The sequence below is a fragment of the Lontra canadensis genome, unplaced genomic scaffold (genome assembly GCF_010015895.1).
Source record: "Lontra canadensis isolate GAN:19392208 unplaced genomic scaffold, GSC_riverotter_1.0 scaffold128, whole genome shotgun sequence".
Lineage (NCBI taxonomy): Eukaryota > Metazoa > Chordata > Mammalia > Carnivora > Mustelidae > Lontra > Lontra canadensis.
In genome coordinates, this window is record NW_022631122.1 from 1,745,604 (window position 1) to 1,773,483 (window position 27,880).

Genomic DNA, 27,880 nt, shown 5'->3' on the forward strand with positions numbered 1-27,880 from the left:
CAGGTCCTGCGGGAGAGACCCAGATGGGCAGGTTCCGGGCATCTCTGAACTCAAGGAGACTCCAGGACACTGTCCAGGCCCGAGTGTGCCCCATCCTGGCACCAGATCCGTTCGCTGCCCCGTCCTTGAGTCCCTGCTGAGGGGACAGAAGAGAGTGCGGGCAGCTGTTGCGGCCAAAGCCAGAGTCCCATGCTGGGTGCAGGCAGACTGCCCCTCCCCTTGGTGCTGCTCCGTGCCTCCGCGGCCCAGAGTGAGCAGGGACAGGACCAGGTCTCCGGCTTTATGGGCGACCTTTCCACAGAGGCCCGGTCGGCCCTGTTCTTTTAAGCCATTCTGTGAGGGCTCTGTCTGCTTGACCCCGAAGAAAGCCACCACCTCCTAAAAATAGTATTCTGATCATGCCGCGCACTTCCTGAACGTTTTCCTGGGGCTCCCCACAATCAACCACATCAGAGTCTGAAATCAGGCTGGGGCGGCAGGGTCCAGGCAGGAGAACAGAACCACAGGGTGTATTTCCACGGAGGGACCTGAGTCTAGGGATTGCTGGGTGCTTGTGGGAGCACCTTGGGAAAGGCCATGAGGGCCCACTGAGGTACACATGCCGCAGGAAGCCTCTTGGTCCCCCTGGGGTGTGGGGGACCAAGGCTAGAGGAATTGTGGGGGCAGGTCTCCGAGGAGGGTGGGGTGATACCAGCGCCCCCTTGTGGCGGAATCTAACGGAGCTGGGGGACCCCTGGCCCCCCACACTGCTGAGGAAAGGGCTTTGGAGCTCTGTGACGTTTGCTACCAGCAACCAACTAGTATTTCGGCTCCAGCCAACCTCCGCTGTTCCCGAGGCCAATGTACCTCCAGACCTCTGTCCCACGTCACCTGCCAAATCCCACTTGCCCTTCCAGACTGGGATGAAATGCTTCTCCCCGGGTACCCTCTCCTGCCTCCGTCCTTCCATCTTTGCTGCGACTCAGGATTCACGTGAAACGTGTTTGCTCTGCCTTCTAGAAGTTTGGGAGCTGCTTGCACCTGAGCAGAGAAACCCACGGACTTGCCCCAAACAGGCTGAAGCACCTGGTAGAGTCCAGAACTTGCAGCAAATAAATGAATCTGGGCAGTTGCTGTGCTACAGCCCCCCCCAACACACACACACACCCCACCCCAACCCCCACGCCTTGCCCCAAGTCGGACAAAACCGACCGGATCATGGGGCTTGTATTCCGAACGAGACTTACCCCTTTAAGAGGAGGCAGGTTTTCCCCCTCTCCCGGCTCACCCCACCCCTCCCACACAGCCACTGAAACCCGATCTAATCCCTTTGCACGCGGGTAATTTATTGGTCTATTGGGCTTTTCTTGGTGGCAAATTGCATTGTCTTTATTCCTGGGTTCTGGCCGTGGAGCGGCTCCCTGCATCCCTGAGACTCGTTTCTCAGGGCGATCCTTCACACCCCCTCCGTGCACAGTGAAATAAGTTTTATTGGGCTTCTTTGTTATGCAAACAGGGCAGTAATAATCAGGCTATTATTCCGAAAGATTGGGCTTGATTAACAGTTCAAAGGAGGTCTCTGAAAGCAGCGAATGCCGCCCCGGTGCGTAAATATTTTCCTCCTGCCCGGGTGGGTATGGCGGCCCCCCCCCCCCCCGCGAGCTCCCTGCCCCCAGCTTGCTGTTTCCAAGGGGCTCTGGGTCACTATTGAAAGGGAAGGAATTAAGTCAGGCCGGCAGTGGGGCTCTCATTCCTCTAGCGGGCACGTCTCAGCCCACAAAGAAGGCAGTCTGGAGCCCACCTCCCCCCAAAAGTGAAATGTTACCTTTGCACATAGAAGCCCCCAGCAGCCCTCCCCCCACCCCCTGAGACCTAGAAGAGCCCAGGGTTGGGGGGGTACTTAAAAAGGCATCAGATCTGCTAAGATGCTTTGAGTGCGGGGTGGGGAAGATGGGGTGACCCCCCAGCTGGGGGGTCCTCCAGAGACTGAGGATGGTGACACAAAGGGACCATTAGATAAAGCGATCTTGATGAAGTTGATGGCACAGAGAGGCAAGGAGTTCCGGCCCCACGGGCACAAGTCCGGAGGCCCCAGAGTCGCTCTGCCCAATGACACAGTGGCTGAGATGGAAATGAAGTTCAGGAGAGCTGAGTTCCCATCAGATTCTTGATCCCCTGGCTCTGCTCCTATGGGCAGTCTTGGATCCAGCCAGAGGTGGCTGGGGAGCCAGAAGGGGCCGCTTTGCCGTCTGCAGGAACCAGGCAAGGAGGGGGCAGCCGCCGGCTTCTGTCACCCTGAAAGCACCGAGGGCACCTCGATCTGCAGAGCCTGGTCTCCTCTCCTTGCTTCCTTCCTTGGACATTCACAAAAGGAAAAGGCCAAGCCTTCCTGCCTGGAATTAAGATCTCCGCTTTCCTTTCCTTTCTTTCTTCCTTCCTTCCTTCCTTTCTTTCTTTCTTTCTTTCTTTCTTTCTTTCTTTCTTTCTTTCTTTTTCTTTTTTTTTAAGATACGGTACATAAAAATCAGCCCCTCTGTGGTTTCTTTGGCAGGTGACACCGCAGCCAAGAGCTTTTTCTTTTGATGCTGGGCCAGGTTACATTCAGATTCCTGACCTGGGGTGGCCTCCAGCCCGTGATTTAGCGGAGTAGTCAGGGGGCGGCAGGATGACTCTAATGGGGGGTGGAGGGCCCCTCGGCTCTCCCCCTGGGGCGACTGTCCAGCCCTGGCATGCTCGAAGCCCTTCCATGAGACCCCCAGGAAATGACGGCTCATGCAAGACCACTTCAGGCAGACCCAGGAGGGCTGCATTGCCACCTGGAGAGAAGGCAGGGGTGGGGCGGGGCGGGGGAGCCCTCAGGTCTGGTCCCAGCTGGTCCCTGGCCTCTTGCACACCATTCTCCCACCCTGAGCTCTAGCTCCTCCATCTGTGGTGGGAGTCCTTGGCCAGGAACCTTAAACGAGAGCTCACTGTCCATTTGGGGGGTGGTCACTGTCCTGGGAACCGAGGGTTGGCGCTGGCCCCACCTCAGGGACTGGGCGTGGTCCAAGAAAACCCATCTCGGTGTCAGGAATTTTAGGACCTGGATCCTTCTCAGCTGGTGTCCCCAGAAAGGGAGGGCACGCGCACTTCGAAAAGCAGAGAAAGGAGCCCCCCAAAAACTGGCGCCTGTGTGAGCCAGGTGTGCTTGCGAGCAGCAGATGAAGATGGTAATTCTTGCCCACCGAGTCAGAGTCGCCGTGAGGATCTGGCTTTGGAGCGGTTTGCAGTCTACACGGGCCAGGGAAGATCAGGGCGTCATTATTGTCATCATCATTTCCTTTTTGGAGAAGCCTGTGTGTCCTGCGGGTGCGCCCTCACGGCGCTCCCCCACACGTGTACATGCGTGCTGCCCAACCCATGAGCCCCCCCAAAGGGCAGAGTCTACTCTTCAGTGTCTTTGTGGCCCACAGCCTGTGGGATCGGCCCAGTGTGTGTGGAGGTCCCTAAAGGGAGAGCCACTTGGGGCCTGAGAGCCGTGGTTTGTCTCCTGCTGTGGTCAGAGTACCTGGAAGGAGGGGGCTATGTAATGCCACCAGGCCTCAGTTTGCCTGTCTGTTGAATGGGGACAACATAATCCTAGGGCCGTCATAGGGTTAATGGAGATAGCTGTACAATGTGTGGCATACAGTAAGTACTCAGCACACATTAGCTGTGAGGTACATCTAAGTCTCGCCCCCAGATAACCATTTAAGCAAACCAAGTTAACACAAAACTGATTTCCGCCGAGCTGCCTTCCCATGTTCTCAGGGTTTGCTTACATCAACTCCACTGGTCCCTGGAACTGAATGACAGTACTGACGCATCTTCATGGCACAGAGAGCAACACTGAGCTCAGAGAGGTTAGTGGATATGCCCGTAGCCACACAGCACTGAGTTCCAGAGCTGGAATTGGACCACGAGCATCTGCCCTTGGAGTTACATACCTTGAAACCCTCCCCACCAGCACTGCTTCCCAAAGCGAGGTCCCCCGGCTCCCGAGAACCCCCAGCGTGGGATTGCCCAGTGACACAGAACCTGTCACCAGCTGCCTTGTTGACCCCAAATTCACCCCGGTACTCTGTCTGGGTGGGAAAATGGCCAGCGCTCTCATTTTTCTTTGTGTCCCAGAACTCAAGGTCTGTTCCATTATTCATGCACATGAGCAAAGACGAACTTGTTGCAGTTGTGCTTCAGGACCCAGTTTCTGATTCCAGCATCTCTCAGAAAACCTCTGGGTGGAAGAGGCATTGTGGGGCGCGTCAGATACCTGGGGGGAAGAGTCGGCATGGCAGTGGGAGAGAAGGTGAGGCCCGCAGCCAGAGGAAGAGACTGGGTCCCAGGAGCTGGGGTGGGGGGGTGAGGTGCGAAGCCGATGAGAGCTCTCTTCACGCCTCCCCCCTGCCCTCTCCCCCTCAAGTGCTGGGAGAGTCATCCCAGCCCAGGTTACCCCTTGGTGACCACAGGTCCTTTCAAGGAGAGGGGACAATGAAATAAGGGGAGCCAAGACTACCTGGTCTTCTGGCCCCTGGCCAAGTGAATGGCTCCAGGGATCTAGCTTCCGCAGAGGAAGAGTCAGGAGGACTGGGGAAGGGGAGGAGAGATGGGGCAAGGCTTATAGTCCTTGAGGCTGAAAGTCCGGGTGCCAGGCATGGTCGGGCTCTGGTGGCAGCTCTCTAATTCACCCCTCCTTGCTGTGTCCTCCCATGGCCCAGTGTGAGCCCGAGCTCTGGTGTCTCTCTCTTCCCATAAGGATGCTAATCCCATCCTGGGACATCCCCCTCGGGAAATTGATCACCTCCCAGAGGCCCCGCCCTTCCAAGTACCATCACACTGCGGTTGGGGCTTCAACATAGAAATTGGGGGGGGGGGGAGACACATTTATTCATAGCATCCTCCCCGGTGAAAGACAATGAGTGAGGTGGTGGGCAAAGTCATCCCAGAGCCCTTGGAAAGTGTGGCGCCCGGCCAGTCACGGTCCTGGACCAATGTGGGTGGACTGCAGGGGTGGGTGCTCCGTGCACAGAGCACTCACAGTCAGCACTCCCAAGTCCAGGTGGAAGGACAGAGCCCAGCCAGGGCCCTAAGGTGAGGACGAAGGAGAGGTGGGAGAGGGGACGCTCCGGGCCACTGCCCTTCCTGTCCCCTCCCTGTCCCAGCCTGTGACTTCTAACTTCTTACCTTTATCCCCCTCGGAGACCTTTGTCAGGGCCCCCATTTGTTGATCGCCCACGGGGTCCCAGGCAGAACAAGTGCCCCTTCTCATTCAACCCTTGGCCACTCTCTAAGTTCATAGATAGGAAACTGAGGCAGAGCCAAGTTCCCACAACTACAGAGAAGGGACAGAGCAGGATTGTGAGCCTGACACTCTCCCTCCAGTGCCCACTGCCCACCACTCCGTGTGGCCAGTGTCGCCTTCACACCTCCCCAGGTCTGTCCCTAGTCCTGGGTGACAGCATCGGGAACGTTCTCCAGATGGCTGAGAAATGGGATGGCCAGGACTTCAGGGGAGTGAGGGGCTGGAGGAGTTCACCCCTGTGCAGACCCTGCCTGGGGTGGAAGGTCTATCTCTTCCCGGCAAGGGCAGCCCCAGGATGACCTCGGTCGCCCCCTGGGGGTGGTGGGCGGAGCTGCCATCACCACTCTTGGGAGGCTCTGAGAGGGGGAGGGGAGCAAGGGAAGGAGCCCCACTGAGTTGAACTGATTGATGAAAGGCCTGTTCTGCAAGGGCAGAGGACCCGGGGGCGGTGCCCAGGACTGCTCTGGGTTGGCAGCTGCATCCCTGCTGGGCTTGCCCCTTGGGAGAGGGGCCTCCTCCCTTTGCCCCCTCTGCAGCCCCTCCCACCCCAAAGGAAATGCCACGTGCACACACTCCAGACTGGACAGGCTCCAGCAGGTTCTAACTTGGCCCTTTTGGGACTGTTGAAAAGAAAATGGCCCAACTCTAAAGAAGTGTTGCCTGTGCACCAGCAGCTCGGGCCCCCTGAGGCCTGCTGACTCTGCCCAGGCGGCTGGTGTGCTCGGGGACGTTTGAAGAGCACTGCTCTGAACAGAGGATTAAGTGCTGGCAGATTCCCGCTGATGACCCCAGAGTACGGGAGGGACCCCCTTTTGGGGCACCTCTGGAGGATTTCGGTCACGAGCCCCAGACATCCTGGAGAGCTCTGCCGTGGGGACACTGCCCTGAGCCATTTTCAAGGCGGGGAAGACATCAGACTCATCACCACCTGTGGAGTCGCCCAGGGGTGGGGGTAGAGCCACAAATGGGAGTCAGGAGTGAGACACCCCGCATACCCCACATTGTCTGCGTGCAGGCTGGTCCTGCCCGAGGCCCCGTTCTCGCCCCCTGCCTTCGAGGCACTGCCCACCCTGCAAAGCAGCCCCTGGGAACTGGTCTCCTGCGGGCAAGGCCACAGAGCACCTGGGGACCGCAGGCCTCCCAGCTGGTGGGGGAATCCCGCAGGAGGGGTCTACAAGGAGAGGCTGAAGGTCACTGGTGGTAAAGTGTGCCCTTAAAGGGCCAGCCCTGCCCAGCCGCTGGCTGGGGGGAGGCAATGCTCAATGTGCTAATTTCTAGGAAACTGCCCTGGGCGTGGGCTCTTGGGCCCGAGAGGCCAGATGCAAACCCTGCTGCAGCTTCTTCCCAGAGACCTGGGGCCAGAGAAGCCTGGTTGTGCCCCCCAGGGAGGCGAGCAAGGCTAAGGGCCCTGGCCCTGGAGCCACAGGGAGAGCTGGAGACAGAGACCAGCCAGAGACAGAATCTGGTAGCTGCAACGTGGCTCTTTGCTGTCCCTGGTCCACTTTGGCTGAGCTGAGGCCAACAGAGCTCCTGCTTTGGGGTTGTGCCATCTGGTTGTAAGGGACAGGTGGTGGCCCTTCTCCCCTCCGGGCACGATGAGCACCAGAGGAGGACCCAAGCCTGGCTGCAGGCAGGGCTCCCGAGCTTGCTGGGCTGGTGGGCGGTGTGGGTGCAGCCCAGGTGGCCACCACTTAGCACAGGCTGTGTCCCCCTTAGATCGTTTCCTCTGACATCCCGATCTCCATGGTTCTGAGAAAGCAGCATCGCAGGTCAGCACATCCTGCACCCAGCACTGGCGAGGCTGCCTGAGGGGACCAAGCGTGGGGGCCGCCAACCACAGGCAGAGAGTTGGTGGCCCCCACAGCCAGTGTCTTTGTACCGTGTTCCTCTGCACGGCCACCCCTCCACTCACACCTACCCCCTCTCCTCACCTCACCTTATCCCTTTTGCAAGGTCTTTTAAGCCTTGGGTGTCTTCTATAGGTTTAGTTAAATATGAAGACAGCAGGGCCAGAGAATCGTCTAGCTGCCTTTCAAGGGACCCCTGCCCCAGGAGTACACATCTGTGGGAGGAAGACCACTGGGGGGCAGGGAGGGTGGGGGATCCCAACGAGTGCCTTTCCCCTGTTCACCCCAAATGCCTCTTCTTGGCAATTACCCTCTCTTATTAACCAAATCTCCTGGAGTCAGCACAGTTCTTCAACTTAAAGCTGTGAAAATGGAAAATCTGTAGCTCTCATATCAAATTTGCTTCATTTTCCCTAAGACACATTTAAGTAAATACATAACTTCTCAAAAGAAAAAATGTCCACCCAGACTCCACCAGAAACAACCTCGTTTGCCAGCAGTGGTGACAAACACAGGTGAAGTTAGGAGAGGATCCTGAATTTTAGGACAAGCTCGGGCTCCCCCGTGCCCAGGTGTGTGACCTGGGCGGGTCAGCTTCAGCTCCACACAGGTGCCTTCGGAGGGAACAGATCTCTAAGAGGCCATCCAGGGCAGCTGCTCAGACGTTCCTTAGCCTGCCCTTACCTATTACTGCCCCTGGCTTTATTGGCAACTTGATTTTGGAGGTAAAAAGGCAGCACCAGAGAAGCAAACTGACTTTTCCAAGGGTTCACAAGCCGGGCTGGGAACGATCGCCCCATCCTCCTGTCGATCACTCCAGCGCTGGGCTGCAACCCAGCTGGTCTGCCAGTCGCTTTGCTCCTGGAGCCTGTGGAGAGCCTTCCTTCCTGCTACCTGTCTGCATGCCTGGCCGCCGAAGTTACTAGGGACCGTGCGAAAGAATCTGGGAGGCCAGGAAAGGGCAGGCTCCACGTGTCCAGGTACAAGATTTAGGTGTGTTCAGGCACAGTTTTCAGGCATAGTCATTTGTTGTTAATTGTCAGGTCTCAAAGATTGTGGGTGACTTAAAAAAAAAAAAATACAAATTAAGGCAGATCCAAGGTGGTGGCTCTCAGTTGCTTCCCAGCATACTCTCCTGAGAGGACAGAGGAGGGAGGGAAGGAGGGAGAGATGGCGACCAAGAGGGAAGCCACCCGTGCTCGGCAGACAAGGAGACCGGACCCAGGCATCCTGTGTCCAAAGCTCCTTGAGGAATCATACTAGCCAGCTGTCACTGACCTGCTCTAGTCAGTGCTTCTCTTGGTCCTTTACCACTCTGACCAACCCCACAAGGCATATACTACTATGCCTCATTTTCTAGGTAAACCTAATGAGGCACAGAGAAGTCTAGGGATTTGATCAAGGTCACACAGCAGAGCCCAGAACACATAGTGGGGCTTAATTCCCAGCCACATTTCTGTTGAGGCTGGCAAAATGCTTGGGGGTAGCTGTGACAGTGTCAGCAGACGTCAGAGGCCCAAGGGTGGCTTGTCACCTCCCACAGCCGTGCTGCCCAGAAACCCTGACCCCTCCACTTCACTGCCTGGGAACTGTGGGAGGAACCTGCATGGTCCTTGTGGCAGGTGGCTGGCGCACTCCCGGCCCCTTGGGGTCACCCCAGGCAGAAGGAAGGCAGGTTGGGCACCGCACGCCCACCTGCAGGCACTATTTACCAACCGGGCGCTAAGGTGCCGAGGGGGTGGCGCCGTCCGGGAGGAGATGTCCTCGGGCCACGTGCCGGGGGCGCTGGTCCACGGGGGCGAGGAGAACGGAGCCCGCCGGCTGGCCTTGACAATGTGTCCCTTCCTTTCCCCCACAGCCACGACCCCGTGCAAGATCCTCAAGTGCAACTCCGAGTTCTGGAGCGCCACGGCCGGCAGCCACTCCCCGGCCTCGGACGACGCCCCCGAGTTCTGCGCTGCGCTGCGCACCTACGCCCTGTGCACGCGGCGCACGGCCCGCACCTGCCGGGGCGACCTGGCCTACCACTCGGCGGTCCATGGCATAGAGGACCTCATGAGCCAGTACAACTGCTCCAAGGATGGCCCCACGTCGCAGCCGCGCCTGCGCACCCTCCCGCCGCCGGGCGACAGCCAGGAGCGCTCCGACAGCCCCGAGGTCTGCCACTACGAGAAGAGCTTCCACAAGCACTCAGCGGCCCCCAACTACACGCACTGCGGCCTCTTCGGGGACCCGCACCTCAGGACTTTCACAGACCGCTTCCAGACCTGCAAGGTGCAGGGCGCCTGGCCGCTCATCGACAATAATTACCTGAACGTGCAGGTCACCAACACACCTGTGCTGCCCGGCTCCGCCGCCACCGCCACCAGCAAGGTAAGGGTGAGGCTGAGGCTCGCGGGGCCCTGCTGTCCCCAGCGCCCAGACCCAGACACCGCCTGCAACCCCTCCCCCTCCATGTTCTTATGTCCAGTCAATGGGCTGGTTATTTACAAAGGAATGTTCTAGATGGTCTTTGTCAGGAGACAAACCCGCCAGGAACCACCTCTTCACGTTGTGGGGAGTGTGAGCATTCTCAGACTGCTGGATGCTGTCCACTGGGGGTTTGTGAAATCCGTTTGCCTGGGTCAGAACCCAGCGGTCACTTTTTTTTTTTAATTTTTTAATTGGGCAGCGCGGAAAGGCCGGCCTAACCAGACACCGCTAGGAAAGGCATGTTGCCCATGCGTTGCGCCTGGGAAGGGTACACGCCTCAGGAAGCTTAGTTCTGGTTGTGTGCGCGCCCGTGAGTGTGCTTGGGCACCCGGGCCAGTGCCGGGTCCAGGTGTGAGGGGGATTTCTTACTGGGTTCTTGTCCACAAATTTTAGAAACACTCGCCAGAGCACTCGGTTTCAAGCTTTGGGAATATTCTTTTCTTGCCCCCAGATTGTGCTTTGTTAGAACTCAGGTATTAAATCCCAATTAGACAGAATCCTCTTTACAGGCGTGTCTCCATCATTACCCTCGGTGGGGGGCAACTCCGTCCCCCACCCCAGGACACATGAACCCAGGGCCCCAGAGGTGAGGGTGATCCCGCCCATGGGTTCTCACGTGACTGCATGTTTACAAACTGAACAGATTTTAGAAGATAGTGATTCTGGGCCCCTCTCCTGGCTGGTATGGCACCAGATCTCTGGGTGCGGTCAGGCGTGCTCTGTGTGTGTGTGTGTGTGTGTGTGTGTGTGTGTGTACACGCGTGCATGTTTTTAAAGCCCCCAGTGATTCTGGCCCATGGAGGGGGTCAGGGACCAGGGCTCTAGGATGCTGATGGGGTCAGCAGGGCTGCACGGTACCGCCCTGCCCTTCCTTTACCCAGTGCCTACCCGGAGAGGCTGCAGGCCCAAGGCTGAGCGGCTGTGGTGTCCGGGAACACCCAGAGATGGAACAAGTGAGGATAGAGAAGCAGCTTCCCGAGCATGCCAGGGGCCACCCAGGCAGCTTTTCCCTCCTCCCTCAGGCCAGCCCTGCCTGGCTGGAGCAGCTCCCTTGGACACATCCCCAAAGTGGGATGTACCTCTCCACCCCAAGTGCACTGGGCTGGGAACGCTGAGCTAGCATTTGACCTGGGCCAGGTGGCTTTGCTGAGGGGCATGTTATCATTTGCCGTGAGAGGCAGTCCTCATCCGGAGCCCCAGAGGCCACGGAGAGCTGGTCATCTTCTGACCCCAGAAGGCCTCTGTCTCTGGGTGGCAGGTCTCGGGTCCTGCTCACAGGGCTGCAGCCAGAGGCAACCACAGATGTGGCCCATGGCCCAGGCACTTGGACACCCCCATCTTCTCCCTCCCCTACCTGCTTCCAGGAAGGGCTCCTTTGACCCCTAACCAGACCTCAGACCTCAGCCATCAGAGGGCTCAGCCTCATGACTAGGAGGCTGGTGGGCTCTGAGCATGCAGGGGATGGGGACCTGTGGGCCGCCTCGGGGCCTGGCCCACCAGAGCCCCTGGGGGGTTCCGGACTGGCAGCGGCTCTGTTTTCCTAGGAAAAGCACGTTGCAAGGCGGCACGTTGGGCAGCGCCCGGCTGGTCCACAAAGGACGTTTCTGTTCCTTCCTGCCCCCGACTCCCCACAGGAGGACAGCGAGGTGACCTGCAGCCAGGAAAATACCCGCCATCTCCCTCTGCCCTGGTGGCCGCCACATGCCTCCAGAGGGTCTGTTTCTGGGCCCAGCTGCAGGATAAGAAACAAGTGGTTCTTTGCCCCACAGACACCCCAGTAGGCCCTTGGCACCAGGCCGTGAATCCTAGCAGATGGCAGAATTAACGGCCAACACTCTCTCCACCCTGGCCGCCCTCTCAGCCCTCCGCAGAATTGGAGTGGGGGGGTGTTGTTGCCTCAGGGACCCAGCCGCCTTCCCTGGGGCCCCTCCATCTACCCACCTCCCTCCTTCCCCAGAGCCGACATAAATGAATGCCAGGAGCCTGAGGCTGCAGCTTCTAAATCCAGCAGCAAACAGACTGCGGGAGGGGCTCCCGCCTCTCTGCCCCCCACCCCGGGCTGGGGCACACAGGGGAATCTGAGGGTATGAGAGCGACGTGGACCTCAGAAGCACGCGCCTCCTAACCCAGGCTGGTGTGAGTACCAGATGTGATGACAGAGCCCTACGAAGATCTGGGAGGGATGGTGGTTTGTGACCCGCCAGGCTGGACTGCAGCCCCCACTGACTGGAGGGGGAAGGGGACGGTGACCGTGGGAACAAGAGCCTTTAGGCTACATCCCATCGGGTCCCGCAGGCCGGGGTGATGTGCCTAGGCTTAGAACCCCTGCGTACCACCCTCAGCTCTTCCCTGGCGTACCCCGGGAGCCCAGAAGTGCTGTCCCCAAACCACTTGGATTAATGATCTAGTGACTTGACTGTCCAGTCTGTACCAGGCGCCCAGGGATCGGGCAGCAGTGCCCAGTCAGGGATGGGAGCTCCCTCTTCCGATGCCAGCATGGGGGCTCCGGAGAGTATGGGGATCCCCCGCAGAGCTTGACGGACTCTGCCGCTTTCTGCTGTGACCTTGGTCCCCTCAGTCTTCCCAGCAGGCGCAGAGCCCCGCGGCCTTCTGTTCCCTCCTCACCAGCCAGGAGGGAGCACAAGGCTTGTCCCCCCCAGAGACCCAGCTGGGACAGGGTCCGCGTGTGTGGCCAAGTCAGTGGCAGGCCCCCAGGCAGACTGGATACCCCGGTCTGAGACACCAGCAGCTGCTTTCCAGTGCCCTCGGCCAGCCCGCACCTGTTCCCGTAGGCCTCTGCGCTCAGGTGCACTGGTTTTGTTCGTTCGTTGATTCCGCAGACATTTACGAAACATCTCCTCAGAGCCAGCCTCCGTGCCTCATGCTTCCTACCTCCTGGACGCTCCTGGGCTGATCGTGGAGGACCAAAGCAGGCTGAGGGGTGCTTGTGGTAGGGGCAGGACGCTCTGCCCTGAGCCCTGTGGAGGGCCTCCTCCAAGTCCTTGCAGAGCTTGGCTCAGGAGGACGGGAGCAGGAAGCTGGGGAATGGTAGGGGATGGGAGGACCGCAGAGCCTGGCAGAGCGTGGGAGAGCCGCCTGGAGCCTCAGTGGCAGCATGAGAAGCCAAGGGGCTGTTATCTCGGAGGGGTATTTGTGCCTCCCCCCAAGAGCCCTCTGCCAACCTCTTCTGCCCACTTGAACCTACATGCTCTCTGCCCTTCCCTCTCCCCTAGGGCCCTTGGCTCATTTCCCAGGATCCTGGCATTATCCAGCCCGGCCCGTCCCTCTGTTCTCATAGGTGATCAAGGTGTCGTGTTTTCCAGCCCAAACTAATGTTTTAGCCGGCTTCCCGCCGCCCTGAGCTCAGCCCCCAACTCCACTGCCCTCCCTCCAGCAGCCCATGGTACAGATGAGAAAACTGAGGCACTGGGAGGAGAGGAACTCACGCCCCTGCCTTCCCCTGCCCCCTCACCCATGCTGGTTCTACCTTGAATGTACCGTCTGTCCCACCACCTAACTCATCCCCCGGGTCCGGCACCCCCCTGGAGTGTGAGCTCCTTGAGGACAAGGCTCTTGGACTCCTCGGCCCCTGTGTATGGATACAGTCCCTAGCGCCGGGCCTGCTGTGGTGGAGGGGGCCTTGGGTGCCCCTGGGAAGGGGGGGGCAGCAAAGGCAGGAGTGGCAGCCGCACCCGTGGCCGAGCTGGCAGTGAGCCGCCTGGCTTTCGACAGGCCCCTTCATGCTGTTACTTGTGGTTGAGTCCCTGGCACTGGTGCCAAGAAGAGTCTAGCAGGCTGTCAGCCTTCCAGGAGCCTGTCTCCACGAGAGATGACGGTTAGAGGGAAACCAGCCTTTCCTGTTCCAGGAGACTGATGGCACTTGGAAACCAGCAGCAGCCCCCCCTGCCCCCCTGCTCCCCAGCACACCGGGCAGGGACACTGGAGACCCTGGTCGCTCGCCCCCTCCCCAGTGACAGGACCACCCACTGCCCAGACCACCCTGGCTGTACCTCCCAGCCCCCCACAGGCAACCTCCATCCACATTGGGCCGGGCGCCTTGGGACATAGGACGGAATGGAGGTGGAGCTACAAAGTGGCCATTTTTGTCGGCCAGGGATGGTGGGGTAGCGGCAAGTTCCTGGGGTCCGACAAGTAGGGCTCCAAGCGGGATGCAGGGGCCGCGGCCACCTGTGACATCCCACAGCAAACCAGGGTGCCCTGTTTCCCCGGGACCGGGCAGCGGCCTTGCAGGGGGGGATAGGGAAATCGAGTCTGGTGCCCAAGGGGCTGTGCCCACCCCAGACCTGGACTCTGGCAGGCCCCCCAGCCTCCAGCTTCGGAGCCCCTCCTCGTGTCCCGTGCAGACAGCAGAATGTGCCCCCATCCATCTTGACCATCCACCAGGCCCCAACAGGCACAGCGCCAGCGGTCCCAAGACTTCCAGGGACCCATGAGAAAGCTTTCATTTGTTTTCATGTCAGAGGAAAAATCAGCATCATCTAACCTCGACTGTATTCATCTGGACAGGAGTGCAGTCACAAAATGTAATTTTAGTATTTTTTTTTTTAAGATTTTTATTTATTTGACAGAGATCACAAGCAGGCTCCTCACCAAGCAGAGAACCTGGTGTGGGACTCGATCCCAGGACCCTGAGATCATGACCTGAGCCGAAGGCAGAGGCTTAACCCACTGAGCCACCCAGGCGCCACAGTAATTTCAGTATTTTTGATGGAGAAGGGGGCCCACAAAGGCCCAAGGCTCTGAAGTCCCCGACATTCCCGACTGTGGCCTGGCTCTCGCCCTCAGCTTTCTGAGTATCAGCATGAGAAGGGGGACTTTCTCTCTGAGGGTTCACACCCCTCATACACTCCCAGCCGGGTCACCCCTACACGCTTCACGAGTGTGAGCAGTGACGAGACAGCCCGACAATTCCAGCCAGGCCCTCTCTACCCTGTGGGATGGCCCAGCCTAGAACTTCAGCTCTGCTCCCGAGGCCCCAGACTGAGACTGCTCCCTGCCTGCTTCCCCCTTGGCATCCTGTCTGTGCCCCTGGTCACCCTCCAGCCCCCGAACTGCAGCCACACTGCCTGGCTTGTGGCCCGGCCCCAGATGGCACCCTGGGTCCCTGCCTTTCCGAACCCTGGGCCTGAGCTGGGGTCCTTCACGTTTCTCCTGCCTCCCCTTGCCTGTAGGACCTGCTCGTGGTTTCTAGCACACCCGGGCCCTTGTACTTATCATACCCCCACTGTTTGGCCAGAAACTCCCTTAGGGCTTCGTGCAGCTGGCCCTCTACTCCCAGGGCCGTCCTAGGTGTCCCCCTCCCACTCCCACATCGCCCAGGGTGCCGAGGCACAAAATTCAGCCACAGACAGGACATTGGGGTCCCCTGAGCCTGCAGACCATCTGAGGAGGTATGATACCAAAAGACCTGGGTGCCCTCTTGCTCCATGACCCGGCTTCCCTCCCTGGCCATGGACTGGAGTTCAGGTCCCAGCTGCCCTTGATTCAGGGGGCAGTGGCCTTAAAGCCACCAGGGGCAAGAAGCTGGCACCCAGGAACAGAAATGAAGGAGCATTGGTCATCTCTCTCCCGGATCTGATTCCTGTCTCCAGCCCATGCAATCATCCTAGTTAGGATTAGGGGGAAAGTGCAGCCTGGCCCTTCCCCCAGGATGAAAGGGGAAATGCTTGCTCCCCAGGCTGTTTGTCTCCAGCCTTCTCCCAGGCCTCCTACCCTGGGGGCTTGTGGCCATAAAGAGCCCAGGGGTTGGAAACCAAGCGACTAAACTCTGCTCTACCTCTTGCTGGTGGCTGTGCAACCTTGGCCAAGACACTTGACCTCTCTGAGGGTGAATTTTCTCCGCTATAAATGGGAGGTCATGTCATCCTCCCCGCAGCGCCCCACAGGACTAGGAGAAGCAGCACCTGTGCCTGCGTCTGTGGTCGTCAGGGGTCGTCCCGAAGACCGTTCCCCGTGGAACCGCCCCACCAGCTGCTTCTCCTGCAGCAGCTCAGCCCAGCCCCTCAGCCCCGGCTGCAGGTACCAGCAGACACAGGCCTCCCTGCTCCTGCCTTGTCCAGGGCTGCGTGCTCAGCCTCGAGCCCCCCATCTTCCTTTCCCTATTACCCTCCTCCTCTCTTTCTTGCCCCTGCTCACGTCCGAGCCCTGGCTGGGTGACCCCTCAGGGCAGCCCTGCCACCGTGGCCTCTGCCGGCCTCTGCCTGCCCATTCTTTCCCTGAGCACGAATCTGCCACCTTCCACCTGTCGCGATGTTCAGCCAGCGGCTCACAGCCCTTTAGAAGGCATTTGGTGGAAGGTCCACTGGCGGCTTGAGAGGTCGTGTGAGATGGTCGTGGACCATATTAGTTTCCTGTTGCTGCTGTAACAAATACCACAAACTCAGGGTTTCCCACAAGCAGAAATATATTCTCTTGTAGCGCTGGAGACAAGAAGTCTGGAGTGCATCTTTAAGGGCTAACGTAACGGTATTAGGAGGGTCGGTCCTTCCAGGGTATTCCAGGAGAAATCTGTTTGGTGTCTCTTCCAGACTCTGGTGGTTGCCAGCATCTCTGGCCTATGGTCACCCCTCTCCAGTCTCTGCCTCTCTGGAAAGAGCCATCCCCTTCTTCAATGGTCCCATTTCCCTCTGCCTCCATGTTAAGAGGACACCTGTGACTCTAGGGTTTAGCCCAGCTAATCCAGGATAACTTCACCATCTTGGTGCCCTTAACCCAATCACGTCTGCGAAGTCTCTTTTGCATAGACGGTAACATTCACTGGTTCCAGGAATTAGGGTTTGATATCTTGGGGGCCATTACTCAGCATACTACAATAGATAATGAAGTTTTATTTTTAATTAGCTGTGCTTTTCTTTTTATGGTGCACCTCTATATATAGTAAATGAGCTGGTTTTCTATTTAGGGTAGTGATCTAAAGTTCCCATTCTAAGTCAGGTTGTTTTTTTTGTTTTGTTTTGTTTTTAAATAAAACAAGTTGGTTGGGTTTTTTTTTTTACTAAGTTTTTAATTTCAGTATGGTTCACATACAATATATGATTCCATACATGACTCAGGGCTCACCGGGTAAGTGTGTCTTCATCCCCTTCACCTGTCCCCCCGCCCCGTACCCCCACCCACCTCCTTCCGGGAGCCATCAGTCTGTCCCCTATCGTTAAGATTCTGTCTCTTGGCTTGTCTCTCTCTCCTTTTTTCCCCTTTGTCCTAGAGTAAAACAAGTTGTTTTAAAGAAGAATATTAAGTGCCTAATAACGCAGGTGGTACCACGGTGACCCAAATGGGGAAGGGAGGGAGGGCTTGGGGCATGGAGGGGGCTGCTCCTATCTGCAGCATCGCCAGCATGGGCTGGGCCTCCCGCACCCCCCCCACTGTCTCGGCACCGCTGACCACCTGTCTCCCTGTCCTTCCCTCCTGCCCCCCCCACCAGCTCACCATCATCTTCAAGAACTTCCAGGAGTGTGTGGACCAGAAGGTGTACCAGGCAGAGATGGACGAGCTCCCTGCCGCCTTCGCCGACGGCTCCAAGAACGGCGGAGACAAGCACGGGGCCAATAGCCTGAAGATCACGGAGAAGGTATCCGGCCAGCACGTGGAGATTCAGGCCAAGTACATCGGCACCACCATCGTGGTGCGCCAGGTGGGCCGCTACCTGACTTTCGCGGTCCGCATGCCCGAGGAGGTGGTCAACGCCGTGGAGGACAGGGACAGCCAGGGCCTCTACCTCTGCCTGCGGGGCTGCCCCCTCAACCAGCAGATCGACTTCCAGGCCTTCGGCGCCAACGCCGAGGGCCCCGGCCCCCGCAGGCCGGCGGTCGCCAGCCCAGCCCCCGCGGCCCCGGACACCTTCCCGTACGAGACGGCCGTGGCCAAGTGCAAGGAGAAGCTGCCCGTGGAGGACCTCTACTACCAGGCCTGCGTCTTCGACCTGCTCACCACGGGCGACGTGAACTTCACGCTGGCCGCCTACTACGCCCTGGAGGACGTCAAGATGCTGCACTCCAACAAGGACAGGCTGCACCTGTACCAGAGGACTCGGGAGCCGCCGGGCAGGGCGGCTGCTGTGGGGCTGCCCCCAGCCCCCCGGCCCCTCCTGGGTGGCCTGCTGCTCCTCGCCCTGCTCCCCGCCTTCCTGGAGGCCGCGGCCGCGTAGGGCAGAGAGGGCCGCTGCCTGTCCCTGAGCCGGGGGGCGGCTGCAGGAGGGCTGGGGCTGTTGTGAGGGGGGGAGGGCGGGGAAGGGGAGACCCCACAGGGTCTGCAGGGGTCAGGAGCGGAGGCAGCCGCTGGCCGGCGGGCTGGGGACGGTTACCTCAGAGTATCCCCCAGGCTGTCTGCTGGCAAGGGCTGGCACGGGGGCGGCCTCCCCCCATGGCCCGTGCCCTCCATCAGGCGCCCTGAGAGGTCCTGGTGACTGGTGCTGTGATGTTTGTGACAGTTGAGCTGTGTGAGACAGGGAGCCACACCCCTCCACCCTCCCCACAGTGTGAATGTGCAAAACAGAGCCCCTCAGGCCGAAGCCCCCCACCCCAGCCCCCGCCAGAGACACTGGGATTGATCAGAGTTGAGCTCCTCCCCCCCCCACCCCTGCAATGCACTGAAACAGGCCCAGCTGACTGCTGCCCGCGCCCGCCACACGCACACACACTCACACTCGCACACTCGCACACACTAAGCTGAGGGGCTGAGGCATCAGCGAGGCTGGACCCCCCCCACCAGGCGGGATCACCTTTCCCTTTGGGCCTTGGGACGACTGGGGCTGGGGGGTGGGGGCTGTTCGGCATCTTTAGCAAACCTTCATCCTTGACCCCAAGGTTGTGCCCACCTGGTGCCTTCCAGCCCGTGGCCTGCCTGTGAGCCGAGGGGAGACTCCCGCTGGTTAGCAGGCCCCCGCCCCAGAGCCCGCAGCTGGGGCGGCAGGTGCTGTCTCCCGAGGTCTGTGCGACGCCACTCACGGGCTCCAATGCTCTGTTCTGGCTCCTTCCCTCCCCGCCCCCCATTCCCCCCTGTGCTTAGGAGGTCACATCCTCATGTCTAAATGTCTGAATAGAAGTACCCCTTGGTTTCTGTCCCCTTCTCCCCAGCAGATGGCAAGAGTCCCTGGGCAGGGGGAGCTTGGGCCACCGGGCAGGGGCAGGAGGCGCACACGGACAGGGCCAGCTGGCCTGCCCTGATCCTCTTCGTCCTCCTCCCCTGCCCCCCAGATCCCCACTCCCCACCCGTCCCCCCACATCTGCAGGCTGGGGAGAGGAGCAGGGTCCGCAAGCTTCTCAGCCCCGAGCATCCCGGGCTGGTCTCGTTCCTCTCGTCCCCTCCCTTAAGCCCGTGGCCACACAGCCAGGAGAGGCCTGCCGCCACTGAGAGCCCTGGCGCCCACCTACTGTGAGCCCAGCTGCCCATCCGAGGAGCCCGGAACCAGTCCCGCCCCTGCTGCTGTTCCAGAGAACCCAGGGACCCGCGCCGGGCTAGGCTTCACTCCCAGGAAGGGGCAGGAGGGCGGTTGCCACAGCCCCGCACTGGCCCGGCCCCTCAGTCTCGGGGCAGCCCTTCTGCTGTTCCCCAGGGACCTCTCATACACTGGCCCAGGAGGCTCCCCGCCTCCCCTCCAAGAGGTCCCCTCTCGCTGCCCAACGCCAGGGCAGGCAGGTGGGAGGCCCGGCCCCGGCCGCCCTGCTGGTTTTTAGATGGTCCCTATGTTGGAAGTAAAAAGTGAAGCACTTTATTTTGGTTGTGTTTGATCAAGTTCTGCTAGGAAGTGGGGACCCCTCACTGCGTCCTTGTGTCTGCGACCTGTGTAGAGTGTCACCGCATGTATATATTGTAAATTATTTATTAACGGCTAAATGCAAGTAAAGTTTGGTTTTTTCTTGTTTTGTTATTCTCTTTTGGACCGCGTGTTGGAATTCGCTTTCTGAACAGGCTGGCTCCGTTGGAGGGGTGGTGGGGGAGGCCCACGTGTGCACGCACGTGAAGGGGAGTGTCAGGTGTTTGTGGAGGGCGAAGCCATTTAACACAAGCTCCCCACTTCTCTTAAAATTACTTTTTCTCCTTCTGGGGCTTAAGGGCTCCAAGTGTTCTTGCCCCCGGGAGGCTGGAACAGTTTCAGGGACAGCTGATGGCCACCTGGTGGAGTGACAGAAAGGGGGTGGGGGGCACAAGGTTGAGTGGGCTGGCTTCAGACTCAGGATGGGGCCATGTCAGCCGCCCCCATCAATGTAGGAGCCCTAGAGCTGGGACGGTGGCTGCCACCCTCCCCTGCTCACGCAGCCCAGGGCCAGAGCGATGGCTCGGCAGAGGGGACAGAGACTTGCTTGCGGACAGGTTTCCTGCTAGCTGTCATCTCATTTCGCCTCTTAAAACCAGGCAGTGAGTCAGGAACACATTCATGCCCATTTTTCAGACAAACAGAGGCTCAGAAAGATGAATTGATTTGTCGGTGGTCCTTAGGGCAGGGCCAAGATTGTACACCAAGGTCCGTTTGGCCCTGTCTGGGCCTGCTCTTAACAGCAAACGTCAAAAGGGGGAATGGCAGCACCGTTAAGCCAGGCCACATCCCAGGGTTCTCCCCTTTCCTAGCCCTGTGACCTTGAACAAGTCACTTAACCTCTCTGAGCCTCTGATTCCTCTTCTGTAAGGTGGGGAGTGCCTATCCCATAGGGTGGCTGGGAGATTGGGCAAATGAATTCCTGTAAAGGAATTTAGGATGGGGCCCGGAGCACAGGGAGTGTACCATGGCTGGTATCCCAGTTTTCCCAGAGCAGGAAGGGCTGAGTGAGAGGGTGGGTGGGAGGAGAGGAGAGAGGGTCACACAGACCCCGGTTGCTTGGGAGAGGGTAAGCCGAAAAGGCTAGCAAGGGGAGGAATCCGGAGAGTGAGCGTGTAACCAGTCCAAGCTGAAGGAGAAGGTCAAAGGCAGGAAGGGAGAATGTTCTAGAACCCAGCGCTCACACAGGCTCCCAGAGGGAGCGTGGGATTCTGGGCATTGGCAGGAAGAACCAGACTGGAGGGGACAAAAGGAGTCCAAACATACCTACACCTCTTACACCATTGCCCACGCTGCTGGGACCAGTAGGCCTCTCTCTCTCTCTCAGTTGTAGCTGGGTTGGAATAGCTCGCAGGGGAGGCGCCACAGAGGCAGCAGAGGCCCTGGCAGAAGAACTGACTACGGAGAAGCCAGGGCCCATGGGATCAAAAAAAATAAAAAAAAATCCCGCTCACCATCAGATGAAAATGCTGTGGCACTTGCCAGAGAATATTCTGGGTTTGGAATTTGTTCAGGACCCTAAACTTAAACAGCTGGAACTCCTTCCAGTACCATGCTACTGGTCGCCCATGAACATGGAAATTTGCATTTCATCATGAATATGGAACAGAGTTTTGAGCTAAACGATCCCCAAGAAGCGGCTTCCTCTCGCTCTGCGGGCTGGGCTGGGAGCAGTTCCGCTGAGCCAGCGAGTCAGGCGGCCCAGAGGTCCACGCGTGAGCAGACGGGCATGCGTGTCCCCTCGCGGCCCCAGCACAGAGACGTGCGGCAGAGACTCGGAGACTCCATGAGGCCAACAGAATTCGTGAGAGGAGACAGGAGGGAAAGGGCTACTGGAAACCCGTGCACGGGGGTCCTCCATAATGAAGGGGGCATATTCCGGGGCGAAGACCCTCACCGGGACCCCCGGAGCAGAGACTCAGGTGAGCCAGGTGTGACCAGGGCTCCTTGGGGATGCCAGTGAGCCACGTGGAGCGGGGGATGGCCCTCGGTCTTGGGCTGCCAGCCCACTTGGCGTCCAAACCGGCTCTGCCTGTCACTCGTTGTGTGGTCTCCCTTGGATTTTTGGAGCCTTACATTCCTGATCTGTAGAACAGAATTATGAGTACTAGCTCCTGAGGTCCTTATAGAATATCCAGCGAGCAGATGTGCATACATTGCCTGGTACAGGGGCCCTCGAGCAGCCCCGGGAGGCTGCCCAAGGTGGCAGTCCCCTCCCTCTGCCATGGCGCACCCCGCACCGTCCCTTGCTAACTCCTTCATGGGGGGCATGCAGCGGAGTCCGCTCGGACTGCCTTGCCTTCTCGCTGGAGAGGCCAGTCTGTGCACAGTGACGTGACGGGGTGTCCAGGGCGACAAGCATCGGACGCAGACTCCTCTGAGAGGGAGACCCCCCACCCCAGAATGGAGGTGGGAGGAGCTTTGCTCTGGCAGGGTCCAGGGAGACCTCTGACCAGATCACCTGCATGGATCTGGGGGACGAGCCAGACCAAGAGCAAGGGGGACCCTTCTATGCAGAGAGGTTGGGGAGCACAGAGGGCCTGGCCACCCAGGGGTGGAGTCAGAGGGCAGCAGGACACAAGGGGACGGGACGCCCTGAGCCAGGGGCCAAGGTCCAGGTGAGGCTGCCAAGCGGCGGGAGGGAGCCCTGCCCGGCCCACCAGTGACCAGGGGGGCCTGACGTCTTGCTGCACCTGCCAGAGGAACCCATGTGCTGCTTTGAGCAGGGGCAGGATGTGCCCAGCTTGGGTTTTGAAGAAATAGTTCCAGACGGTGTGAAGTTGGGGAGGGAGAGGAAGTTGGGGGCTCTGGGGCAGAGCTGGTCAGAAGGGCAATGGGGGCTGGTGCCAGAGGCGCCACGAATGACCCACTTCGGGGCACAGCACAAGGTGGGGTTTGGCGAGCGGGAGAACCAGGGGAGGGTGCCAACCGCCTGGGTCAACGGGGATGCCGCTTACTGAGCCCCAAGAGGAGTGCGTTCAGGACGCTAAAATCAAAATCTTACTTTAGGACACATTGGAAACCACATGCAGTTCAGTGGTCTTTAATTATTATTATCATTATTATTATTTTAGATTTTATTTATTTCAAGGGTAGGGAGGGGCAGAGGCAGAGGGAGAGAGCAAATCTCAGGCAGACTCCCCACTGAGCATGGGACCCGACGCGGGCCTCGATCCCATGACCCTGAGATCCTGACCTGAGCCTAAGCCAAGAGTCAGACTCTCAACTGACTGAGCCACCCAGGCGCCTCTATTGTCTTTAATTTTTAAGTTAAATGATAAACACTTCCCAGGAACGAGTGTTTACAGAGCGCAGGGCTCATAAAGGAAAGCCCAGAACAAAGGGAAGGTGTTGTCCTTGAACAAGATGGTTGCAATGATGCGGTTGGTAAGGCTGGCGGATGTCACTTGCTGGCTAGTCCCAAGGCCACGGTCCAGAGCCCCATGCCTCGGGGGAGGGGCAGAGCTGGGGGGCAGGCCATATGCTTGGAAAAGGACAGCTGGACTCTCCATGACGAGATCTTACCCCAAATACCAAATTATGTAGGGACCAAGGCTCTGATCTCGATGGGGAAAATGGTGGCAAAATTGTAAAACGGAAAATTCAAAGAATAGCAAGGAATCCTGGGAGGGATGTTATCGACTCCCCACTGCTGTCAGCTGGTGTGCAGGAGCCTCTGTGGGCTAGAAGGAGGCCCGTCCCACTCCTGGCCTTGCCTCTTGCTGGCTGGGTGACCTGGGACTTCAGGATCCTTGTCTGCACAAGGAAGGTCATGGCCCTCCTACAGGGATGCTTGGGAAGACTGGGGCAGGAAATATCAGAATGTAGGGAGCCCATCCCAGGAAGCCATACACCCCAACAAGCACCCACTCCCTCCCCTTCTCATCCCACCGGCTCACACCGCCTTCGGGGGCTCACTGCCTGGGCCGCCATCCAGGGACACTCCAGCACTCCAGGCAGGCCCCGGGCCCTGCTTGCTCCCAGGCTGACTGCGACCCAGAGAATACCACCCTCTGGTCCCCCACACAGGGATCTCCCACCAGACAGGAAGGGCGGGGACCCTACTTTGTGTGATGGGTTCATCTCTTAGGAATGATCCAGAAATCACATCCCTTTGCTCTGATTAGCCTTATTTGTCCAAGTCTTGAAACACTTGACGAGCTCTTTGTCCAGCTGCCACCTGGGCTGGAGAAGCTTGGTGTTCTGGCCAGGGGTCGGTGGGAACCCCGCATGCCCAAAGCAGGAGTCCTAGGACCTCTAATTCCATGGAGGCCCCCAGGGTCCCCACACCCCAAATCTGTGGGCCATGGACCCCCTCCCTGTCTCAACAGCTTCCCCTCGGCTACCTTCCCCATCCTTCTGGGCTTCCCACACTTTTGACCATTTGATCACTTCCGGCCGTGACCCGGGTCTACACCCTAAAGAAGAGGAACAGAGAGGAAGGCCCTCACGGAGGCCCCCAGCAGAACGGAGTTAATTAGGAGATCCAGGAGCGCCAGTCCAAGGGCTGGCGTGGTGGGGGTAGGGGTGTTTCTGGGATCCGGGGACGCGATCCCAGGCAGCCTAGATCCCAAGGCCAAGGCCGGCACATCCCTGGGCCTGGCTCCGTCCTTGCCCAGAGGAACCCTGGGACCGCTCAAGGATGCCTCCACGTTTGAACCTGTTCCTGCTCGCCGCCTGCCTCCCTCCCGCAGGAACCAGAGCCCGCCTCAGGCCTGCTGCATGTGCTTTGTCTAAAGTCGTGTTCAAACCTACTTGCCACAGGGTAAGGGTCAGCGACCTCCGCCAGGAGCCAACGATGACAACCCCTCCCCCACACTGTCCTCCTGCAGAGCAAACACCTACAGATGACCCTGACCTTGACTTGTGCTGCTGCTTTGACAGTTTTCATGATGCCCCAAAGGTGGACACCTGGTTACTTCCAGATGAGCACCCGCACCCATGCCACCTGCCTGCTCTGCCCTTGAGGATGGAGAAGGGGCTCCACGGAGTCAATCCAGGGTTCTGGTCCTGGGTCAGCAGGGAGTGAGGCCAGACCCCACCTTGCTGGAAGGCTGGGTGGGTGGAGGGCCTTCAAATTCGGACCCTGAAGAGAAGAAGGATGGGAGAGAGGGTCCTTCAGATCTGAAGTCTGAGAGGCTCAGGGTCCCAGAAGGAGATGGTGCTGGGTTGCCAGTGGGCTCTCTGCTGGGTCACTGTGGTCCAGGGGTGGTCCTCCACCTCCCCGCGGGCAGGGGCAAGCCTTCTCAGCAATCCCAGACACGACCCAGCTGCTGCTATAGAGCCTACCCCTGTTTATACGGAGACTGGAGCCCCCCAGCATGACAGCTACAGGTTTTGGCCTCCTGCCATGTGTCAGGCATCCTGCCAAGTATTTGATCCAAGTGCGGATTTATCGCGGTGGAGCCCCCTTCCGGCCACCTCCGTCCCAGAGTTCAGGCGGCTCGAAGCCAAGGCTCCATGTGAGAGAGGGGCCTGGAACGCAGGGCTCCTGAGTGGCCTTCAGGTCAAGGCTGGGGGCCTAGACCACCAGAAACCGAATGCCAAGGTTAGGGCCAGGCCCCCCTCCCCTGGACAGTACAGGATAACGGCAGCCTCCGCCATGCTGACTTAACACACCTTCTCCTTTGCTCATGATCAGAAATGAATCCTTAAGGCAAGTGTCCCCAGGCTCCTCCCTCTGGGGGTCCTCTCTCTTGCTCTAACACAGCGAAGAAGTCATCTCTCCTTTCCTTTCTCTGCCCCGCGTCTTCCTTCCTTGCACAAATGTTTTTAGCAGCATCCCCTGTGGGCCCCGTGGGAATCCGTTCATTGATTCCGGAGGCCCTGTGAGGGGTCAAGCACTGTGCTCAGCACTGGGGACAGAGCAGTGACCCCAGCAGATGAATGTGCCCGCCGTCCCAGGACCTACCTCCGGGAGTGAGAGGCAGGCAGGGCATGAGTCAGACTGCCGTGAGCCGAGCAGGGAAGGGGACACAGCATGGCGAGGCGGATGGCAGGCTGGCTGTCCCCACTTGCTGGTTCTCTGCCCTCGAGCCAGTCCCACGCAGCTTCCGAGCCCGCCCATCTGCCACGGCGGGGAAGGGTTAGGACTGACTCACAGGGCCTGCCAGGATACAATGACAACTGGTGCAAAGGCACCTGGGTGACAGTGGAGGGAGCCATTGAAGGAGGCGGTGACACGCTGGCCTCGAGAGGTGGGAGGAGCTGGAGTGGGGTCCAAGTTCCAACTCTCCCAGATGTGTGACCTGAGGTCTCGGGGCCTCACGATGCTCCACTGAAAAATGGGGATAAATCCCACCTCCTAGGATTTTCTAGGATTATTTTCATGAAGACAAAATCATTAAAATACAATAAAGCGACGGGCCCAGAGCTCGAGCCCCAGTAGCTGTCAGCAGACGGTGGGCTCTGCTCACAGGGGTGTCCCCGGGGCAGCCTCATTTAGTCTCAGGTTTGGGCCACCAACAGCCCAGGGTTCTCAAACATACCTGACGTACATTCAGACCCCTTCCATGGGCCAATATGTCCAGGCCCTCCCTCCATGGCTGGAGTTTTTATGATTCATGAGGCTAAACATCAATTCTTAATTGTAATAAATTGTAATTATAGCTCCTTTCAACCATAAACCCAAATGCGTTTACTAATTAAGCCCAAACAAAACTACAAAAAAACCATGTGACGAAGGTGGGGTTGTCCAGGCTCCTGTCATTGGTGCCAGGGAGTGACTCTGGTCCCCTCTACTTTTCATTCTTCAGACCCTGTGAAAGCTGACACCAGGAGTCCCTGCATCCACCTGCGTAAGGAGCATGGACGGACCCCTTGGATCCAACACGACCTTAGAGTCCTGGGTTCTTCTCTCCTTCCCACACTTCCAAATGATCCAGGGTTTGCTGAAGTTACTTCTTTAAAATGTTCATCAAAAGGAAAACAAAAAATTTAAATTCTTCCAGATATCTCTAAGGACTATCGTTCCCATCAGACACCTCAGCCCCAAGTTTGGGAACTGCTGAGCCAGCGCACCGTTGATTGGGAATGGGCTCTTCTGATCGCTGTTTGCACCTGCTGTCACAGGAGCCTCAGAGAGGATGGCAGGGAAGCAGAGAGCCCTTTAGGGCAGTGGGGACACTGTAGGGACCCTGTGGGGACAGTAGCTTCGAGGAGTCGGCCGCAGTAGTGGTGGTCACCTTGTCTCATCTTTAGCATGTCCCTGGCACGGCTCCCCCATCAGGTGTGGGCGGGACTACGTCCTCCCCACCCCCAAAGATTAACACCTGGCCAGGTTACAGCAGTCCACCGTGCACCTGACTTAGAGGTGAACTGTCTCCCCAGAGCCCATGCTCTCAGCTCAGCTGCTATGAGAGCCCTGGGTCTCCTTGCTGGGATCGAGGTCCCTCTTTTGTGAGCCCACTCAGCTCTGCATCTGCTGCCCCCACCTTCACACCTCCCTGCCTCCTCCCCATTCTGCCTGGTCCAGGGAGTCCAGGGCCAGGACGTGGGCTAAGGCAACTGGGGCTACGAAGCACAGCTGGAATGGGACCATAATGGCTAGTGAGCGCTAGTGAGCGCCTCTCCGTACTGCCCACCGGGGGCCTCTGAAGGTCCCTGCACTTTCCCTCAATCCAGCAAATAAAGGGTTATCCTCTGGCATGCCAGGAGCATTTGGGAAGATGTTCCAGAAGAGAGAACCAACTGCTTGAAACATCCCCGGAATCAGGAAGGCCTGCCTGCTGTGACCCAAACTCTGGTCTGAGCCTCCGCCTGCTCAGCCCCCTGTGCTCCAAGCCCAGCCTCCACACGGGCTTCGAGGAGGCCACGGCTATGACTACGTGGAGGCACCAGAGTGGGCTGGGGCTCCAGTGGCAACTGTGGGCACAGGGAAAGGACAGACAGGAAGAGAAGCGGGAACAGCAGGGGCCGAGAAGGCTGCTCAGAGGAAACCAAGTTTGAATTGCATCTTGAAGATGAACCCAGATTCATCAGGCAGCTGGCGGTGATGGAGGGGGACGAGGGACAGCAGCCTGGAGGTCAAGCTCTGCTTCGAGGACCGGCAAGAGGCTGCAAGAGCAGTTTGGAGGCTGAAGAGAGCGGCTAGCGGTCACAGAGGGCTGAGGACCCAAGCCAGGAAGCTTAGAGCTCCGATGAGGATGGGGGAATTGCAGTAATGCCCGGGCCTTGTAGCTCAAGACGTCCCTCTGGTGGCCACACGGAGAGGAAAGGGAGGAGGGGCTGGACCCAGAAGGAGCCGGAGCCCGCGTGTCCCGGAATCAGGGGCTGCCATAGGGAGAGAGCCACCTGGCTGGTTGAGGCCCCTGAGAGGGCTGGGCCAGGGCTGGCCAGCACTGCCCCCAGGGCCTCCTGCTGGTGTAGCAGGTGAGGCCGGCTTCTCCTGGCAGCCTCCCCTCTTCCCCAACCCCTGTCATACTTCCTGCAGGGGTGAGGTGACTCCCCATCTCCAACTCCACTGTGGCCTTTGGAGTATGGGAGGCGCCC

General features: G+C 58.9%; 1 protein-coding gene and 1 long non-coding RNA gene across 2 annotated transcripts in view; both read left to right on the forward strand.

Moving 5' to 3' along the window:
- RGMA (repulsive guidance molecule BMP co-receptor a) overlaps positions 1-17,816 on the forward strand; it is a 43,269-nt gene extending 25,453 nt beyond the window's left edge. The window contains exons 3-4 of the mRNA XM_032842345.1: positions 9,002-9,516; positions 17,060-17,816. Coding sequence (XP_032698236.1) covers positions 9,002-9,516; positions 17,060-17,782 — 1,238 coding nt within the window. The 3' untranslated portion in view covers positions 17,783-17,816. The remainder of the gene's footprint in view (positions 1-9,001; positions 9,517-17,059) is intronic.
- Positions 17,817-18,395: 579 nt separating this feature from the next.
- LOC116857901 lies at positions 18,396-27,650 on the forward strand. The gene is made up of 3 exons (XR_004380830.1): positions 18,396-18,504; positions 26,503-26,506; positions 27,639-27,650. It is a non-coding gene; the product is annotated as an uncharacterized LOC116857901 (long non-coding RNA).
- The last annotated feature ends 230 nt before the right edge of the window (positions 27,651-27,880 follow it).